Source organism: Emys orbicularis, chromosome 8 (genome assembly GCF_028017835.1).
Source record: "Emys orbicularis isolate rEmyOrb1 chromosome 8, rEmyOrb1.hap1, whole genome shotgun sequence".
NCBI lineage: Eukaryota > Metazoa > Chordata > Testudines > Emydidae > Emys > Emys orbicularis.
Genome location: NC_088690.1, coordinates 109,460,607 through 109,481,357, shown reverse-complemented (window position 1 = coordinate 109,481,357; position 20,751 = coordinate 109,460,607). Strand labels below are relative to the sequence as shown.

At 44.5% G+C, this 20,751-nt stretch overlaps 1 protein-coding gene across 2 annotated transcripts in view; it reads right to left on the bottom strand.

Annotated features, from left to right (window-relative positions):
* GALNT10 (polypeptide N-acetylgalactosaminyltransferase 10) overlaps positions 1-5,139 on the bottom strand; it is a 121,003-nt gene extending 115,864 nt beyond the window's left edge. The window contains exon 1 of one of the 2 annotated variants that reach the window (XM_065409413.1): positions 4,969-5,139. In XM_065409413.1, coding sequence (XP_065265485.1) covers positions 4,969-5,139 — 171 coding nt within the window. The remainder of the gene's footprint in view (positions 1-4,968) is intronic. The other variant, XM_065409414.1, reaches the window with a different exon arrangement.
* Positions 5,140-20,751: the final 15,612 nt, after the last annotated feature.

Genomic DNA, 20,751 nt, shown 5'->3' with positions numbered 1-20,751 from the left:
TATAGTTCCATCACATATACAAGTGAATTTAGAGAGTAAATATTATTGCTACAACCAGCTAAAGGGTTGCTCTGTAAAGCACCCACACTATTTGATAACAAAAGCTGCATAGACATCATAGTAGCTACTTCATAATAATACTGTTATTGTTTGGCAAATTCTGAGTAGTACATAAAAAGCAAGTTTTTGTCCCCTGAAAATTTCCCCCGAAAATTACTTACACTCTATAGAAATTACAGGGAAAAAGAGACGGCGTTTTAAAAACCCTATACTCCCTTATGATACACTCTGCAGACAGGAGAGATCTGGTGACTGTTACCAAAGAGGTATAATAATGAACTACAATTTAAACCATTAGAAGACTGGTTCTATGCAAGTATTTATCTAACATGAATCAGCAGCCCACAAATCCATGTGGATAATAGTCAGCACTCACAGTACACTGGTGTTGCATGCAACAGAAGTATTTCAGCTATCCTAACATTCTTCAACCACCACCAGCAGAATCTTCATTCCACAACAGTGAAGGAGAAACCCATTGTAGACTGCCAGATTTTAAGTTTTGGCAAGTATGTCAAGTTTTTAGAAGCAATGAGACAACATCTAATATACAGAAGAACCTCAACAACCTGCACTAGCAGGAGGACCACCAATGGGAGTGGTAATGTCTGCAAACTAGAAAGTGATGGGGAAAGACTTCAAGACATTATTGAGAAGATAGGAAGCTGGTACATCAAGAAACTCACACTCGCCCTGTACCCAGCACAGCAGTGAAATCTCATTTCTCTGTGCTAGAATAAAAACTAAATCCAAGAGACCATTTTAAATGTGGATTTGTGGGGTTCAGCTATACCTTGTTTTTAGCAGGTGTAGGTTGCCTTATTTTCCTATTTGCATCCCTATTTTTCTAATCTAAGCGACAGTTATGACAGAGCTCATGGCTGGGAAATCTTTTAGTTTGCAGCACACACTGTTTGACCTACCATACATTTGCTTATGCGAGAAAAAAAGATGAATACATGGTAAGATTTACAAACTATTACCTGAGCATCCTGAGATTTGCATACCAGTTCAGTTATAAAATTTGAGGTTAGAATGTAAAACCTACTGAACTAGTAGCCTTGTTGGTTGTCAACAGAAGGGATAGCACACCTGTAGGAACATCTAGTGGGGACTATATAACCTAGGTTAAAAGCCCCCATTAGCACAGTTACATATAACGAGGAATAGAGAAGCAATAGACTTCTTAGTTTATAGTTTCTGATTGGCAGTTATACCAATATAATATGGTATAAAGATGCTTCTGAACAGGTAGTTAGTTGTAAAGTATAACTCATTACATTAGTATCTCCAACATCTGAAAAGCCAGTGACTTCTTGTGGCCCTGTCCTCTTACACCAGAATAAAAACTTACATTAAGAGCTCCAAAACAAATCCAATGGAAAAAATAATGAATGCCAGCAGAACTAATCTGTTTTATTACATCAATATTCTTTTCAGCCAGCATCATGTTTCACCTGAACATGCAAATATGTAAGTGATTAGCTGTCTACTCATTTATGTGGAAACAATTTAGCATAATCTTTCCTAGAATATATTTACATGGTTCCAAAATACTTAATTTTCTGATACATTTATCAGCCACTACAAAAATTAAACAGGGTAAAATCCCTTGTATTGATTTGTTGCCATGCTAAAGGTAACAGGCAACACAAGGAAGACAATCAGACAGATTCCCTAGTACAGTCTAGAATTTAAGTCACTGATACTGCATCTGTGTGTTCCCGGAACTGCTTTTTATATTTTAATCCAACTGTTACTTTGAATGTTTGTTCGGTGCAGTTATTCTGAAGAAAAAGAAAAAAATCAAGTGACAGCAGTAAACATTATATCCTACCTAAAAGGGAATAAGACAGGCAGGTTTTATTGAACAGCTCAATTTAATGTAACATTAAAGGCATTTCATATTCCACTAAATCTTTTTATAAGATGGGACTATATGAAAAGCCAAAATTAAAGATAAAAACAGGCAAATATTTTTCCCTGTTCTGCCTACAGCTTTTTGAGGAGCACAGTCTTCTACAAAGTTACAACTTTTGCTTTTAACTCATCAGTTCTCTGATGTGGTTCCATATCACATACAACAGTATTGGAGAATGCCATATAGATTATCTGATTTACAAACTGGAAGCTGATAAATAAAGAAGACAAAACCATTAATACTTATCAGCACTGAGAAGGAGAGGCCAAAAGAGAAATGTGACAAGGCACCCTTGTGTCCAATAAAACTTCTTAATTAGTTAGAGGCTAAATCTATGACAATAACAAAACATTGTTTTTGCCTTCATTTCATTGCGGCTGAAGTTATTTGTGCCAACATAACCAAATTTCTCCTCCAGGATAATTTCTTTCAGTGATAACAGGAGCTATTATCTTATAGCCTGATCCTGCAAAGTTTACACATGCACATAATTTTACTCCTTCTTGCTGTAAAAAACCCTATAATTCTGTGATTTGATTTAAACAACTGCAGAGATTATTTATGTAAAAGGTTATTTTGCACTGTAAGGCGATTAAGCAGCCTTTTGCTCAATATGTTTAGTATCTTTCCTTTTATTTTCCTATATTAAAAATAGGATTTTAGATTAGTTATATTTTTAGTGTCTGGAACAAACCCAGTATGAATTATTAAGATTGTGAGCTCCTTAAGACAGGGATAATACCTTTTTTTTCTATTAAAGCAACAAGCACATTGTGGGTGCTACTGGAAGTGAATCAGTAGTAATATTTCAATAGCAACCAAGATATCCCAGGGACTTCCCCCGCACACACAGTAGGATATAGTTTCTGCCTTGTATAGCTTAGAGTCAAAACTAAAGACAGGTCAAAATTTGGTGACATTTTTGACATGCATAAAATATTAACATTAATAAGATACAGAATATGAACTCCACTGTTCAATAAGGATAACATGAGGTTCTTACATATGGAAAACTCAAAGATATCGGGGGTGGGGTGGGGTGGGGTGGAGTAGTGGCAGACCACCTCAAAGGAGCTTCAGAGGCTCACTGCTAATCCAAGATTAAGGCAATTCTACAATGATGATTCTGAAAGATCAAAATAAAAAAGGAACTTAAGATAATTTTCTAGCTAAGTTTTTAAAGGCTGAAAATATGGTGAGAATTATCTTATGTCCCAATCAGAAATTATATACTTTCTTTTGGATAAAAGCCAGCTTCCTTTTCCTCCCACACATTCTCCAACAAGCCACATGATTTTACATCTCTCCCCTCTTGACAGAATAACAAATTACGTGAAGTCATAGACCAATGACCAGTTTGACCTGGTTTTTATCATCAAAGAGCTCTACAAAAAGAGTCACTGCATGCAACTGAAGTGCAGGTATAAGGCAGAAGCAGCAGGAACTCCAAGTATTTAATATTCACTATGCAAATTTCTTAAAAAACTCTGCAGATTTCAGGAGTCGCAGCACATACATGCATCATGGTATGTTTTATATAAGCTGACATGGAGAGGTCCCCTTCATTATCAGCTAAGAATACCACAAGGACAGGACTATAACCATGCCTGTATCGATATATTGTATTGTAAAGGCGTCTACCAAGTACTTGAATCTGAAAAATTATTTCTTTTTGGGAGGGAACAGCAAATCTCCAGTTTGAGTCCTCCTCAGAGAGCTCTCTCTCTTCCTCACTAAGGAGCAGCTAGGATTCCAAGTTTCTACACCTTCATGGCACAGTTGCAATGGCAAGTCTCCAAGGAGGTAAAGCTTTAGACAACTAAGAGCATAAGTGATTCTGAACAAAGGCAGCCTTGCAATGGAGAAGCTCAACTGATTTGATATTTCATGCTCCTTAAGCCCCAGTCCCTCTTAATGACACAAAAACAAACCAAGAATGGGACAAAGAAGGGAACTCAGACTATGACAATCAAGAAGTGAGGGAGCTTCACTCAAGCCGGATAAAGCTACTTTGACACTGAAGGCTCAGGTACCCAAGACACCCCCCATTAAACAAAACGGCACAAAGAACAAAGGAGTACCTGCCCCCCATCACTGCCACCTCCTTGGAAAGGTGAATGTGGCCCCTATCTCCCCCTCCTTCCCAAAGGACAAGGAAAACATTCAGATGGCCTCCCCCATCTCTAACCCTTCCAGAGATATGGGGATGGGGGCATCAGGCGGCCACTGCTAGCCTCCTTCATCCTCCCCCCATAGGGGATGTAGGAAAAGCAGGTAATATTTTTTCCCCCGCTGATCCCCACCTATCTAGGAAAGCTAGAGAGAGGGAAGGTGGGGCTAGAGACCCAACTACATTACCCTCACCCCATAAGGGAGGGAGAAATGAGGGGCAGGGAGTAGGGAAGGATGGGGCAGCCTCATTATCCCCACCACCCATAGGGAGAATCAGGGAAGAGGAGCGTCCCTCTTCTGCCCCATCCCAGATTCAGCCGCATCCTCCATCCATACATCGTATACAGGAACCTGCCCCTATAGGGGCAGCAGCTTCCCCAACCCATAGGAGGCCAGCTGCTCCCTTCTGCTCCGTATAGGAACAAGCTGCTCCCTTCTGCAGCCATTCCCCTCCCACAAAGACCCCCCCACGCCCTATAGGCAACTTTCCCCCCCAGCCCATATGGCAGGAGCCGCTGCCCCCACGCTCCTATACATGACTAACCCCCATGGAGCCGCTGTCCCCAACTCCCCCCCACCCCTTATGGAGGGAGCCGCTGTCCCCCACGCTCCTATAGGCGACTCTCCCCCAGGCACCTATGGAGGGAGCCTTTCCCCCCACACTTCTATAGGCGACTCCTGCCCCATGGAGCCACTGCCCCCCACGTCCCTATACGCGACTTCCCCCATCGAACCCCTGCCCCACACTCCCCTATAGGCGACTCTCCCCCAGCCCCTATGGAAGGAGCCGCCGCCCCCCCCGGTCCGCCGCTCACCTGCGCCTCCCCTCCGGCTGCTGCTGCTGCCGCCGCGGCCCCGGCCGCCCCCGCGCCGCCCTCCAGCTGCCGCTCCCGGTAGAGGGACCAGAGCCCCACGTTGGGCAGGAAGACGAGGGCGGCCAGCGCCAGCCCCACCGCCTGCAGCAGCCGCTTCTGCTTCCGCCGCATCGGAGCCGCCGCCGAGCCCGACCCGCCGCCCAACTTTCCCCGCGCGCCAGCGCCGGAGAGCTCGGGCGAGCCGCAACTCCGGCACTTCCGCTCCGGGGGGCGGGCGCTACCACTCCCACCGCGGGGGGGGGCCGCTCACAGAGCGCCCCGCCCCCCCGCCGGCCACACCCACCGCACCGGGCTCCCCTGGCCCGGGCTCCCACGTCCGTCCCCCTCCCCCCCGGCGTGTGTGAATGGTACCGACCAGCCGTTCGGAGTCTCGCGCTGCAGAGCTAAGAGTGAACTAGGGGCAAACGTTGGGTGAGGGGGGGAGAAGGGGCAGGAGTTACTGGTGGGATCGGTCCCCCGCCCACCCAGCAGGGGCTGAGCAAGCGGCAAAGGCGGCTTTTGCAAGGGCTGTAACAGAGCAAAGCGTTAGGAGTTTAGGAGGAGCATGATGCAAAGGGCTGGGGAGCAGCAAAGCAAAGGGCGAGAGGTGCCCGGGGTGCAGTAGTGCAAAGGGCGAGGGCTGCCAGGAGTGCAATAATTCAAAAGGCTCGGGTGCAACGGAGCACAGGATTAATGCAAAGAGTTAGAGGTTCAAGATGGGACCTAGTGCAAAAGGTTGGGGTGCAAGGGATCCAGGGGTTCAAACGGTTGGGGGGTACAATGGTGCTAAACCTGCAATGGCGTAAAGGTCCAATAAAAGAGGCAATAGCCTGCTCTTCGAACGTGCTGATCCCCCAAACCAACTCCAACTGAAGTTAGTGGGGGACATCGGTGTTCAATGCCTCCAAAGATCAGGTCCTAAATGGACAAAGGTGCAACAAAGCGGAGTTAGACATACAGTGTTGCAATGACCTACGTTTGCATTGCTGGAAAAGTGCAGACACATCAAGAGTTAAATGTACAACAGTGCAGTTAAATAGACAAAAAGGGAAGATGTGCAATGGAGCAAAGAGTTGGAGATGCTGTCTTTTCACCTTTAGCTCCTTGCACAATTACTGAATTAATTGTGCCTGTGGTGCAGATACTCATTTTGTTTGCCAACAGCAGTTTTTTTTTTTACATTCACTGTTTGCGTGCTAGAGTTTAACAGCTGAACATTCTTATTTTGTCTTTATAGACTAGTTAGTAATTATAGGCATATTGAGGGGTTTAATACTTCTTTCTCACACCCACTGGGAAATGTAAATAACCTTCATTACCATAGAAGTTATAATGTAAAACTAGTTTGGGAGGCAGCTTTAATTTTTTTCTGTGAATCTGAAGACAAAATACTTTGTTAACATAATAATTACGATTCTCGGTTCAATCCCTAAAGCTAAGAAATTCAAAGTTTACACTTTATTCATGTGTGCTGTAATATCTAGACAAAGCAAATGTGAATTTAAGGTAGAGCTAAAAACCTTAACTGCTTGATTTTATGAATGTATCCATTTCTGAACATGTAACTTCTTTTGTTATTGGTGTACATGTTTTGTTTTTGCTTCAGCAGCTGTGGCAATTCAGACCTTACAAAGTTGCACACAATAATGTTCCCTATGCAGCTGCAGATCACTTAGCATATAAACGCCAAATTCTGTGCTCCTTGCCCTCTTCTCCTGCTGAATCACTTCTTGAAGTCAGTGGGAATTGCATGTGTGTCGATAAATGAAGACAAATGGATACTCAAAAAACAACTTAAAAAAGTTGTTCTATCTGCACTATACCCCTGCTCCTTCAACTGGTTCTGCCTGGGCAGAGAGGATACGCATATGGACCAATTGTAGGATCAGGCACTCTTTTTTTATTACATTAAAAAATATTACCCATGCAATTGCAGTGGACTAACTAGCATCAGTGCATACTGCTGCCTATCACTGGATGGAATCAGAACTGCTTAGCTGCATGCCGTAAGATTTATAGTGCAGACAGCTAATGGACATTCTTCTGTGCTTTTGGATACAGGCAAATCTAAGTTCTCTGTCTGCTGTTGCTGTTAAATCCTGAGTGGCCATGGTGTGTAGCATGGTGTCAAGTGTGAGGTTGTTAGATGGCCCCGAGTTTACATCAGTTTTAATAATATTCAGTGGCATTACAGCTGACCAGTTTGCAGCATTTGTTTTAACTCTGAAGCAGATTCAAATTACTAAGGATAACAAAACAAAACAAAATCAGTGGGCAGCAGGGTGACATCCTACATCAAATTTCATCACAGAGCAAATGTGTATGATAAAACTAAACTGTGTGAAGACAGGGAACATAGTAGAAATGGCTACGTGACTTTTAACTATAGCGGTGTGGCCAAAGGCAGCTATAACCAATATGAATTGGTGGGGGAAGCTGATATATTAATTGCTTATGAAAGGTAGGATAATCCTTTCAATGAGTACCCCGGTGGAAGTAAACATTCCAATGAAGTGTTGGTCCCAAAAGAGGAAACTCATAGGAATACAGTGTAAGTAAACATTCTCTTACTTGTAATGCATGTCCTTAAAAATAAGCAATTTACAAAGCATGAAGCACATTAGAGGATTTAAGATGTATTTGTCTGACAGCAATAATACAGCAGCGGGGGAAACAAAGAGTGAGGATCATCCCTAGAGCTTAAATGGTGCCTATGGTCCTGTGCTGGGCTTTCTGCATTGGAATAAATTGCACCCAAAGTGAATAAAGCGGCCTCACCAAACAGAATCACAATTAATTTCAACTTACCGTAAACAGGTCTAGAGCAAACACTATGTGTGCCATTTTAACAGACATCCACAACTTACTGTGCCATTAATCCATTGGCTGATGATGTTATTGACATGCATGATTGCCTCAAATCAGTTCTCTGGCAATAGTCCCAATTAAGAAAGAATGCTCTTTATCAGGGAACCAATTAAGTGGATTCTACTGTACCATTATTTAAATGATTTATAATCATAAAACAGCAGTCTACAAAATGCAACAGAACTTCCCCAAAACAGTGAGTTGATTCATTTCTTAAATTAAGAGCAAACAACCCACATAATTATGAAGCTGCACTGTAAGCATAACAGCAGTGAAGCTAGGCTAATACAAATATCCGGTTTGTGGCAATACAATGTCCTGCTGGGGTTACAGCTAAAGTAAATATCAGGTCTCTTGCAACTAAAGCGCTGATGCTACGTTTTTATTTCCTACTATAACACACAAATCTATACAAAACAAAAACGAAAAACTGTTTTCTTCACCCATCCTTCCCCTCATGAAAGGATTTAAACTTAAATTTATTGTATAATCCACTAGGTGGCACCTTCCAGCAGACTTCAGCTTCATTATGTGGCAGCTAAATTACCAAGGAAAACATTTAATTTAGAGAGCCAGGTTACAGCTCCTAAGTCTAAATATGTAGTAAGGCAGCTTGTACTTTCCTTTTAATCTGCTCTCAGAATTTGTCACTGGCTTATTTCTTTTTAGAAAGGCTAATGTTTCCATTAAAGAGACAAGGTGGGGGAGGTAATATCTTTTCTTGGAGCTCACCCACCTTGTCTCTCTAATATCGTGGGACTAACATGGCTACAACAACACAGCATAGCATACAATATTTCCAATTGTCCCTTTGTATATTAAAAGGACACAAACCCAGGAATTCACTTTTCTTTGGTCTTTTCAGCTAAATGTATCCTCTTTATCATCACCGAATTCCTTGTTGAATAATGCATAGTTACTAAAATTGTACAACAATAGAGAAAGATGTACATGGCACTTTCTGCCTGAGGATTTGGGTTACAAAACTACAGTGCCTCTTACTGAAGACTGCAGTACTATTAATTGGCTTGTGTTTCCATATGCCCTCTTATAACAACATGCACATTCTTTGGCTTCTGCAAAAACTCTTTTAAAGTGGTTGTGGCACAACATATTGTCTTGTAGGTAGGACTAAGTTCTGCCCTTGGCAGAATATCCTCTTTATATAAAGATACGACAGTGACAAAGTTTGACTTAATTCAAACAAAAATATATGCTCTGGTATATATTTAGATTTAGGAACAGTAGCCTGCATGTTAAATTAAATGTTTGCCTCATAAATTGATTTCAGTAGCATTACACTGATTTTAACAGACAGCAGAATTTGTCCCATGCTGTATGTAGATCAATATTTGGTACATGAGTGTCTTGCTTTCCAAATTACTAAATCAGCTAAGAAATCTTGATGAAAATGAAGTCTGTCAGTTTGTAAACACTCTGGAAATGAACACTCATTTTAGAATAAAATCTAACTCCAACGCTTCAAGTTGTCTATTCTGATTGCACCCTTGCAAAGTCAATGGAGTTATTCAGGTGTAAATGAGAACAGATTTTAGCTGTCATGGCGATTTGAATACACCAGGCAGAAGAATTATTTTACATGATCATTAGTTGGATAGTGGTGATTCATACATGTGATACAAAGTGTGCAAGAAAATGTGTGTATAGATGGTATCAAAGGGGTAGCCGTGTTAGTCTGGATCTGTAAAAGCAGCAAAGAGTCCCGTGGCACCTTATAGACTAACAGACGTATAGGAGCATGAGCTTTCGTGGGTGAATACCCACTTCTTCGGATGCATGTAGTGGAAATTTCCAGGGGCAGGTATAAATACGCAAGCAAGAGTGAGTAAGGCTAGAGATAACAAAGTTAGTTCAATCAGGGAGGATGAGGCCCTCTTCTAGCAGTTGAGGTGTGAACACCACGGGAGGAGAAACTGCTTTTGTAGTTGGCTAGCCATTCACAGTCTTTGAAGTCTTCAGGACCAGACTTCAAAGAGAAACTGCTGAGCTTCAGTTCATCTGCAAATTTGACACCATCAGCTCAGGATTAAACAAAGACTGTGAATGGCTAGCCAACTACAAAAGCAGTTTCTCCTCCCGTGGTGTTCACACCTCAACTGCTAGAAGAGGGCCTCATCCTCCCTGATTGAACTAACTTCGTTATCTCTAGCCTTACTCACTCTTGCTTGCGTATTTATACCTGCCCCTGGAAATTTCCACTACATTCATCCGAAGAAGTGGGTATTCACCCACGAAAGCTCATGCTCCTATACGTCTGTTAGTCTATAAGGTGCCACAGGACTCTTTGCTGTGTATAGATGTTGAGTACCATAAAGCAATCAGTACTATTCCTCTTCTGTTAAACCACACACACAAAATGGAAAAAGCTCAGGTCCCCCTGGGAGTAAATCAGTGTAGCTCCATTGAAGTAAATGGACTCATTTACACCAACTTAGCATCTGGCCCCAAAATCTACAAAGTGAGAAAAGAATGTCCTAGATCTTATGTCTGAGAAAAGTCCGCTCTCCCTCCCCGAAAGACTGAATCGAGCATCTTTGAGCTCTGCCACTGTCATTCCTGATTGGCCAACAGGTCACTGCAGAATACTGTAAACATTTAATAATAAGGCTGTGTTTTGCCCTCATCATGTTTCAGCACTCCAGACAGCTCCTAGGTCACAGGGATATCTGTGGGTTTCACATGGGTCAGTTTCTTGTTGCAAGTCTCTGCTTTGAACCTTTTTCCTCCCTGCGAGATCATATCATAGTCCACATCTGATCGCTGAAATCAAATCAAATCAGAAGTCTTTCGTTGGAACTAAAATCTACTTAACTACCTAAGAGAGCAAAAATTGGGCTTTTCCAGAGAGCTTACAAGACATGGCCCCAATCAAGCCTCTGTCTCTGCATGAGTAGATCCCTGCTTCTGCACAGAGCTAGTGGCAGGATTAGGGTCTGATACCTAATCAGCAAACACTGGTCTAGAAAAGGGACCTGTCCAAGTTGCTCCCTGACTGCTGCGTTTCATTATTTTCCTGGGCACCTGCGTCCCCATATCCTTGCCGAAGGTGGAGACACAACTTCTCTAAGACCAGTTTGTTCTAGTATGGAGTGGTCAGTTCTTATTTTGCAGACCCAGTTCTGCCACTGATTCACTAAAGGTCACAAAAATAAAATACCGTCCCATTCTTTAGCGTAGCATCCCCATGCCCTTGTCCTGGGTGTTGGGGGCTGGATCTCAGCTCTGTATTCCACTTACATAAAGCCAGAATACTCAGGCTCTATGCAAGTGGAGTGCATTGCTCCAGAATAAGGGGCCTTGTTTTATGGAATAAAGCTTGGTTGGCATGGCAGATAGAAGTCCCCCAGAGGAGGAAAAGCTTATCGTTTTATTCCCCCCAACTGAGTTTAACTGCAGTTTCAGAAGCAATAGAGCTCAAGTTTTTGACCCTCTGTGTGTAGCATGTTAGGGATTCATTTGTGACATGTGAAATATACATGGCTTTCTATGTCTGGAAGAACAAAGAATACAGGTGTTCAATCCGTAGCTGGAAATTGAAATTGTGGCACCGTTGCAAAAATCAAACACCATTTGCAGCTTTTTTTGCTCCTTCAGGGTCACCCTCCCTCTGGTGGATTTTACAAGATGGTGCCCTGAGCTCCTCCAATGGAAGGTGCTGTAGAAAGACAACGTTTTGTTACGCTACATCAAACCCGTGATGCTGTGCTTGAGGCCAGAGGGAGTTAGAGAATATTGTTCAGCAGCCATGAGACAAGGCCAGAAGAGCATTGCAAACATGCAAGTCGGATTATGTGCAGCATCCAGGGATGGCACGACAGCATGGAAACTAGAGGTGGAAGATACCTAGGATGTCATCATTCTCCCATCCTCCGTCTGTCTAGTCTATTTCCCTACAGGGCAAGGACTGTCTCATAGTATGGACCAGATCATGGTCTTGGCTATGCACTGCATAGGTGAATAAGGAATGTAAGGGCCCTGTTACTCCCCTGCACAGGTCAGCCATATTGCCCGTAGCCAGCACCGTGTGGGAGAACAGTCACTACCAGCCTGCTACTTCCCATCCTGTGCAGAAGGAATGGGAGTGGGCAAAACCTGGGCACCCTGCCTGTCCCAGCCCCTCTACCCACCAAGCTGGCCAGCACAGCTGTGATGACCTGGATAGGAGGAAGGAAGAGGCAGCAGCAGGGACCAAGATGTCACTCAGTCACAACTGGGTCCCATCTCTGCTTCTGGGGCAATGCAGCTACGCACTGCTGCTGACTCAAGGGGGACTGCAAAGTGCCAATCCAGACCTGTACAGTACCCAGCACAATGGAGCTCCGACCTTGGCTGGAACCTCTAGCGACACTTCTTTCCCCTCCAGTATGGGTTGAGTTCAACTCACATCCCTTGTGAGCCAAATTGATCGTTTTTACGATTAAAGACAGGGCAGCCCAGCACAGGAATTGGGTCACTTGCTGTCAGGAGAAAAATGCTCCCACTGTTCAGTATCGTGGTATTGGCTGGCATGTGCTGCACTGTCATTCTAGCTAGGCTCCTTGGAAACTTAGAACTGGTTATGATCGACACACTGTGCTGTGAAAATGCAAATGCATGAATAGCCCACGGAGTAAGTAGGAATAAATACACTTTTTTTAAAAGTCTCACACTCTGAAACCATCGGTGTCTGCCCATCCCTTTCCCACCCTTCCACTGAAAACAACTGAGAGGCTCCAAATTGGGTTGATTGTGTGAAAACGATCGGGTCTGAGGCAGTTGTCTGGGGAGCAATGCTAAAATGGGGTGTGGTGAAACCGGGTTTAGCTCAATTCACATGATTACTACGAGATTTTTCTACTGCTCTGCCTGGATTAGCATTGTTTATTGTATTAAAATAAATCCCAAAAGTCAATGTCAAAGGCTGGTATGGCTTTCTTTGAACAAACGCAGACTTCGCTTCCTGAAAATGAATGTGCGGTTGGAATAAGCTTCATTTCCCCTTGAGTGGCCAAAATATCTAGGAAGCAAGTCTATGGTATCTGTATTTACGGAAGTTTGTCTCTTTAAAGAGGGCTCAAGTGGCTCTAATTTCCAAGGTCTGGTGGGAAGATAGAGGTGAGGCAGGGAATACCCCCAAAGCATATAAATCTGTTGGAAGAGTTTCCTAAAGTGTAACACTTTAATCTATTCCTGCCCTTAAATTAACTAGATAATTTAGATGATTTCCTATGGCAGGCAGTGGTTGCTTCTGTCTAAGCTCAGGCAGAGCCTCCAAGGGAGAGGTGATGAGCTTTTTAAAAGGGTAAATACAAAGATGGAATACAAAAGGAAGGAACGGGAGAGCACTTCACTTTGTTCCATGTATTGCAAGCAGTTGTGCTATCACAGACCAGGAATTTGCTTTTCTTGTGAAGAAGTTCTTCTAATGTTTTCCCAAGTAATAACCAGTATCCCAAACTATTCCTCCCACTACTCTTCTGGGCTGTGTAGCAGGCATATAAATAATCAGATTGGCAGAAGTTCTCGCTGAAAGTTGTAATTTGACTTGGTAAATTTAAAACAAGCGAGGGACTGTTACTAATTATGGTTTTTTTATGGTAACACTCAACCAAGAATAGGGCTCCATTGTGCAAGGGACTGTGCATACACATAGGCAGAGATAGTCCCTGCCCCCAAAGAGCTTACAATCTGAATAGACAAGACAGAAAAAGAGTGTGTGTGTGGGGGGGTAAACAGAGGCACAGAGACAGGAAATTACTTGCTCAAGGTCAAATAGTCAGTGGCAAAGCTGGGATTAGAACCCAGGTTTCCTGAATCTCTGTCCAATGCACTATACACATCGACCTCTTCATAAGCAGAACAGACTCTGCCTTTTAAACCACAATAAAAATACACCCTTGGCCCCAAAATGAACCACACACCTTGCAGGATGACATATCAGTCTGATTTAGCTCTATTGCTATATTTTTTAAAAGCAGCCAGGAGTGTTTGTGCAAAACTAACAACGTAGCATAGTCTGGGTACAAGGAAATAGGAAGTTTCCTATATGTAAGTCATCCAACTAACCTTGCCATTTTAATTTTAAAAAACCAGCAACCTGAAGCCACTTGTTGCTGTCCTGCAGATCGGAATAGCGAATAATCCTTGTCTGGTCCACCTGCACTGCATTCAGAGATGCTGCCTTACCTGGAATGAATCCAACTGATTCCAAAACAGGGAGAGCAGCTAGCCAGAATGCTGTAAAGTCACCCCAGAAAAATGGTAGCTCTTGCAATGATGCACTTACCGTTCAATCTTTTAGGCTAATATTTTCAAAGTTGCCTAAGGGGTTTGGAAATCCACGTTCAAATCTCCAGGGCATCCTTGAAAGTGTCAGTCTTAATTCTTACAATCCTTGTCCTCCAACTACTTTCCAATCCCTTCACTCATGCATGAAACCTTTAAAGTCTTTCAAACTGTGCTTGTCAATAGGCTCACAATTTTTTCATAGAGATGAGCCTAGGTCTTAGAACCCAGAAATTTGCACCTGGTTAGAAGTGAATATCCAGGCGGATTTGTGGCTTTTCTTTGAACAAATGTTTGCAAATATCTTGTGCAGCATCTACCCGTTTTGAAAGGGAAATTGCAGGAGATGTCTACTTCTCTTCCAACTCTTTAAATACAGACTTGTAGGTTAGTGGCACTGGTTCAACCATGAAGTCTTCAAGATTGATTTGTAACTGAAAAAGCATAGTTAGGCGATCAAGGTTCTCCATCCAGACACTATTTGCATAGTGTGATGAACACTGATTGCCCCATTAAAAAAAAATCTCTGAAAGGGGAAAGAGAAGGACAATGAAGTTTAACCCAGCACTAAAATATTATATAACGATGAAGCTAGCTAGAGGAGGGAGAGGGGAAAAAAGAGCTGGTTACGAGAAAATTTAAGTGAAGTGAATAAAATCTTAAATGATATAGACAATGTCATCTTGAATTACTACGCTCAGCCCCACCGAGGGAAGAGAACTAGGAGCTATAAAATGGAAATTGAGGAGAATCAAATTCAGAACAGATGTCAGGAAGTACTTTCCCAAGCGGGGGCATCATAATGTGTGGAATGACCTACTAGACAAGGTTGTTGAAGCTAAAACACCTGGGCCTTTCAAGAAACAATCAGATGGCATCAAGGGAGAGAAGATATGCTTCTAAGTAGGGTATAAGCTTTGATGCTCCAAATGGCCCCTATAGAATCTGTTTGCTTTGCTTTTGTTGCTTACACTTCCTTTTAAAAAAATTCAATTACAAGACTTGATACATTTGGGAAAAATCACCATTAGCCTGTGCTGTCTCAGAAGTCTCCAAGCAGATCCGGTAGAACTCCCTTTAAGCAGGAATATTCTGACGTTTAGGGTCTGTTAGTTCAAGGCCTCAGTGTCCCCACAGTGACCTGAATACAGGCTTTTTCTTATTAGGGGCTAGGCAGCAGCTGCCTGCCATTATGACACACGTCCCACCTTCCCTCAGCTAATCAGCTATATCTTGTAGGTGCTCTGTCTTGCAAAATTTGATTTCTGGGTTTCTTGCCTTTTCTAGATAAGCACTTTGTGGCTGAAGTGGCTGCTAGCAGGTGTCTGAAGTATCTGACTAGATGGCACAGAGACTGCCTCTGTTGATTGGTTGTTTCAGCAGGGAGAAGGCTCCCCCTTCGTAAAATAGGTCCGCTCCACAGCCTCAGGTGTTCAAGAGTCAGGGAAAGAGAGTCAGTCCCTTTACCTTTTATATTTGTCTTTAAAAAGAAAGACAAACCCTTTATTGTAGGAGAAGAAAGACAGCACAAGTGCACAGTGAAAACAAAAGAAACAGATGCTTAGACGGAGAAACATCCTCATGTGATTGTTATTGTGACTTGGTTGGATTCTGGAAGGTTATGCTAAACTTTGACACTCACAAGACACACCCACACCCTGTTTGCCTAGGGCCAGATCCTCGGCTGGAGCTCCCTCCTATGGAGCTTTGATAATTGACACCATCTGAGGATCTGCCCCCTAAACTACAGCACCTCACCATCTCCTTGTCCTACTTGTTTCCCCTTTATTCCCATCTAGTGTTTGCCATTTTGTCTTCTTTGTCTTAACCTAGATTGTTAGCGTTGCAGGGGAAGGATCTTCATAGCGCTGGGCACACTTAGGATACTATGTAAAGAAGTCACAATAATAATAATCCTGTTAAGACAGGAGAGAGGAGGAGGGAGAAAAGAGAGGAGGAATGATCGGGTGAATGGCAAGATACAGCTGGGTAAATGGCAGTGTAGCTGTCTGAACAAAGATATAATGTTGATCCTCCCTGGTAGCTCTGACTTCTGGGCTAAGATGTGATAACTCACAGAAACTTTCAGAAGAAAAGGGAGTATATGGAGGTCTGTGGCGTCCAACAATGATGTCATGGCATCATGTGTGTTCTCATGTGGCTGTATAGTCCGATCCGTGAGGAGCAAGATCATGAACAGATGTCACACAGGAAAGTACGGGCTCCCACTAAAGACTAGGCATAATGCTGGGCCCATTTTTCAATCAGTTATTTTGTGTCTGTCTTCTTCAAAGTGATTACAACCTTTACTGTCTGTTCCTGGCGATGGCTTCAAAGTTATGAATATTTATGCTGCCAGAGGGGACATTCTGCTTAAGCGAGTCTGAAGCATTTTCATTGACCATCCCTCCTTTACTTTTTGAATTCCAGCTTGTCATGGAAAAATTTGTTCAGGAGCCTGTCATCACCCATTCGGAGAACATCACCTGTCCATATAAGCTGAGCGTTGATGCTCATTGCCTTGATGCTGGTTGGTTTTGCTCTTTCAAGGAGGTGAATGTTTGGCATGTTGTCTCCCCAGGGGACCTTCAGAATACAGTGAAGTCAAGGCATATGAAATTTTTCAAGTTGCTTGATGTTTGCAATAAGCCGTCCATTTTTCACACCCCTGTCAGAGGGATGCTATCACTGCCGCATTGTACATCAGTGCTGTTGACAGTTCAGTGGTGTGGTGGTTGCGTATCCTATGGCAAAATCGTCCAAAAGCCTGGCTTGCCTTTTGTATTTTCCTTGATATTTCTTGATCCAGGGAGACATCACTGGAGATGTTGCTGCCAAGTAACGTAAAATGATTGACGCTCTTTAGTTCTATACCATCGATGATGATGTTTGGCTCAGTGGGAGTTGTTGATGGGGCTGGTTAGAAGAGATTTCAGTTTTTTCCAGGCTTCGGCGGCGGGTCCCGGAGCGAGTGAAGGACCCGCCACCGAATTTCCACCGAAGACCCGGAGCGGAAGGCCCCCCCGCCGCCAAATTTCCACCGAGGGCGGAAAAATGCCGCCCCCCCAAATCCTGCCACGCTAGGCGACCACCGGCCCTGAGCACACCAGTCATTTCAGCAACCAAGACTTTCCTGGCTCTTGCCTCAGAGCCTCCATAATAAAGGACTTTACGCCGTCTCCCTTCTGTCCATTTGGTTTCTGGAGCAATTCCTCTCTGCAGTAGCTCCAGCTGCAGTCCATTGGGAGCATGGCTCCAGGCCCCTCAGCTTCCTGGAAGGTATTGCTGTCTCCCTGCTCCATTTCCTGCTGCCCTCTTTTATAAAGTTCAGCTAATTAAGTTCTAGCTCTTTTCTCAGGTGCAGTGGTCAGAGCTAATGAGCCAGCCAGCTAGCTGCAGGCCTCTGACCCTGGAGGAATGGTATCCCTTATATCTTCACACCTTGGAGCTAATCATTTTCATCACCCAGCTCCGGACCCCTTCTATTTCTGCTATATATATTTTTTGCAATAGGCTGAGCAGAACTGAACACAATATTCTGCCTGGGGGCATGCCAGCAATTTATAGAATGGCATCAGTATTATTTTCTATCCCATTCTTTATATGTCCTAGTAATATTCGGTTTGTTGCACAGAGACCAGATGTGGCCTGTGCTTTGAGCTAGATGTGCTCTCGCTCTCTGTTTCATACTGAATATAAAATAAAATAAATAGAAGTATGGAGGCGAAAAGTGGGAATTGCTTCTTAAACTGCGGCCTGCAAAGCATGTGGAAAAGAAAGTGGACGCACCCATAATCATAAACCATTCCAGTAGCTGCTAGCTGAGCCAGCGCCGATCATAACAATGCTGAAGCAGAGTAGGGATGCTTAGGGCATGGCTACATTTGCAGATGTAGAGCGCTTTGAGTTAAACCAGCCTTCGTAGAGCGCAGTGGGGAAAGCGCTGCAGTCTGTCCACACTGACAGCTTCAAGCGCACTGGCGTGGCCACGTTTGCGGCACTTGCAGTGGCATTGGGTGCTGTGCATTATGGGCAGCTATCCCAGCATGCAAGTGACTGCAATGTGCTTTTCAAATGGGGGTGGGGTGGGGTGAAGTGTGACAGGGAGTGTGTTGTGTGTAAGTGGGGGGAGAGAGAGTGGGCTTTTGGGGGGCTGAGAGAATGTCAGTATGCTGTCTTGTAAATTCAGACAGCAGCAGACCCCCCTATCCCCCCCACCTCTCTCTCTCACACACAGCATTCCACAGTAATGGCTGATTTGTCTCGGAGCAGATAAGCAGCCGGCTGTCAGAAACGGAGCTTTCAAAGGGCATTTCCGCATTCCTGCAGCGATTCAAAACAATGACAAGAGTGGCCACTTGGCTTAAGGGGATTATGGGACGTTTCCAGAGGCCGATCAGAGCGCAGTAATGCAACACCTCGTTCACACTGGCGCTGCGGCGCTCCAACGGGGGCGCTGCAAGCATTATTCCACTCGCCGAGGTGGAGTACCAGCAGCGCGGTAGCCGCGGAGTCAGAGCGCTCTACGTGCCTTGCCAGTGTGGACGGGGAGTGAGCTAGTGCACCCGGGGCTGCTTTATTGCGCACTAACTCACAAGTGTAGCCAAGCCCTCAGTGTGCTAGCTAGAAGCTCTCTCCAGCTGACCGCTAGTGACCGAACTCTGAGAACGAGCTGAGAGGGCTGGGCGCTGAGCATACTTCCTCGTTAAAACTCATGTTGGAATGAATGGAAAACTGCCATTCAGCGTCCCTTGGACTTTGGATTTGGATTGTGAACAATGGTAGCTAATGCAGTTGTGAAGGCGGCAGGCAGCTACACCCATGTTTGAAGGAAGCTCCTAATTTGTGTTGGCTGCGACAGCAGGGGGAAGCGAACAGCCAAGACAAGCAAAGCAATCCAAACCTGTTACGACTGCTCCTACAAATCAACTCCAGGCCTCCTCATGGAGGCGGCTCGGCTGACTTTTATGCCTTCCTATCTGACTTTGTTGCTTTCCATTCCAACGGCAGGTTTTGTTTATTGGCTTTTTCTGTGTTTATGGCTCCCCAAGCCAAGTCGTAAGTGGAGATTTCGGGAAACATCAGCGATGTGTGAAGTTGCCCCAAATCCTTCAGCGCATCTGTTCTAATTTCCTCCGGCTCCCTATGCTCCCCTCAGCTCAGTCTGAGTCCCAACTGCCCCCTTTTATCATCCTCTCCCCCATGACTCCAGAACGTCATGCATGGGCAGCAGGGGTTCCCCTGGTGGCTGGTAGCTAGTTCCAAACTCTCGCCCCTTGCCTTGGGTTGGAGACTCCTCCTATGTCCTCTGGGAGGCAGAAATTCACCCAGAAATCCCTCCATCATCTTTAGTAACAAACCTTTATCAGTTAACAAACAGAGCCCCCTCACACACTGAGCAGGGGCCTCCTTCCTTTAGGGCTCTGGCTGATTCTTCCAAGTGGTGCAGGCTCACAGTGGCCACACAGACAGGTTGCTCCCCGGGCCAGTCCCCAGCCTTGAGCTCAGACGCTGGGTCCGCTGTGGTCCAGTAGCAGAGACACACGCCCAGCTCACACAGTCCCTTCTCAAACAGCAATCCCACCCTACACTCAGAGGAGGGCTAGCAGCCGGAAGTAGGGGAGGGTTTTCCTACCAGCTCTCTAGCCAACCTGGGCTCTGGGTGGTAGGGAGGGAAAGGGCTGTATCTTCAGTCTGCTTGTACCCCAGCTGGCCAGAGCTCAGGGCCAGCCTTCACAGCTCTACAAATGATCTGGGAAGCATGGATTCCAACACTTGGAACAGGCTCTTTCTTCTTGCCTGCCTCCCACTGCTAGAGAAGTTCATAAATAACAGCACTGTCCTGAAAGCTGGGTGTGACTCTCGGCTTTTCCTAGCGTGTGGCCTCATTTGTTTCTTTCCTGCTGTGTCTGACCTATTCTTTCCAGCTGCAGCCCTTGGTTTCCCCCCATCCCATTGCCTGGCTGAAAAGCAGCCTTTCCTCTCATGCTCTCTCTTTCAGAGGTATGCCCTCTTGGGCCTGTCTATGCCACCCCAGGATCTCACTGTGCATGGGGAATCATAGAGGATGTGCTGTGATGGACTAGACCCGTCTTCATATCCTACCCACTATTGCAATAATCTTTGTACAAAGTGTGTCTTGTAAGGGATCATTTGAAAACTGATAGTTTGATGGTCAGTATTGTCCTGATAAAATATATGGAGCAACATTGAATGTAAAGTTATAAGATTTCCCTGTATGATGTTATTAACACATGTCCCAAACAGAGGTTGGCAAGCAGGTCTGACCTAAACAAAGGAACATGGGCTCTGCTTAATTTGCATATAAGCAGTAAACAGAGTCATCAAGCAGGAAGAGAAACAAAGAAAGGGTAAACAGGTGAGAAAAAGCCATCATGGAACATCCTTCCACATAGATTCTTTGTCTCCTGGTGCCTAGCTGGAAGTGTTTTACAAGAGGGGGACTGAAACTATTAAAAGGAGGGACAAATGCCCCCCTCTCCCTTCCCCCTGCATTCACTGCACCTGAAGAGGCAAAGGAAGCATTTGTTGGACTTTGGGGGAGGGATCCTGACCTACAGAGTTTGGTCG